The 641-nt window shown below is 61.5% G+C and overlaps 1 protein-coding gene across 1 annotated transcript in view; it reads left to right on the top strand.

Moving 5' to 3' along the window:
• Positions 1-113: 113 nt before the first annotated feature.
• The window catches only part of LOC119592094 (homeotic protein spalt-major-like), a gene marked incomplete at its 5' end in the record, with an annotated part of 5669 nt that continues 5141 nt past the window's right edge, over positions 114-641 (top strand). Inside the window, 1 exon segment of the mRNA XM_037940913.1 lies at positions 114-641. Within this exon segment, the coding sequence (XP_037796841.1) occupies positions 114-641 (528 nt within the window).

The raw sequence follows: 641 nt of genomic DNA on the forward strand, positions 1-641 counted from the left end.
GTATACATATTGTATGCATGTATGTATCGAGGCATATATTTTTTTCCTTTTTTTTTTGGATACGACGATACTTAGAGTCCACAGGCACTAATCTGAGGTTTCTTCTTGCTCGCAGGTGAGACAGATGACTCGTACATCTGCCCCTACTGCCGGGCGGAGCTGAGTTCCCGCGAGCAGCTAGAGGAGCACCGAGTGGCGTGCGGGCGTGACCCTCCCGTGCTGCCGGTGCCGGAGACGCCCCCCGGCCACCACGAGGGCGCGCACCCCGACGAGCTGCGGCGGCACCAGGACGTGGCCAACAACAACCAGGCGCACGCGCTCAAGGCCCGCACCGCCCACGAGACGACCCCCGAGTCGCGGGAGTCGTCCGTCGACCGCAACAATGGCTACGACAGCGACAGCAACCCGCTGGAAAGCGGCCCTCTGGCGCAAATCAGACAGATCCTAGCGCAGTCGAACACCGCCAGCGCGCCCGTGGGCCCCATTCACCAGCAGCTGGCGCAGTCCAACCTGGCCCTCGAGGCCATCCAGAACACCAGGATGGCACTGACGCAGTTCGCGACGTCGGCGCTGAACTCTTCCCAGAACAACCCGCAGGCGATGCAGGAGTTCGCCATGTTGCAAGGGACGTTGTATACCTT

This window comes from Penaeus monodon, chromosome 29 (genome assembly GCF_015228065.2).
Source record: "Penaeus monodon isolate SGIC_2016 chromosome 29, NSTDA_Pmon_1, whole genome shotgun sequence".
NCBI lineage: Eukaryota > Metazoa > Arthropoda > Malacostraca > Decapoda > Penaeidae > Penaeus > Penaeus monodon.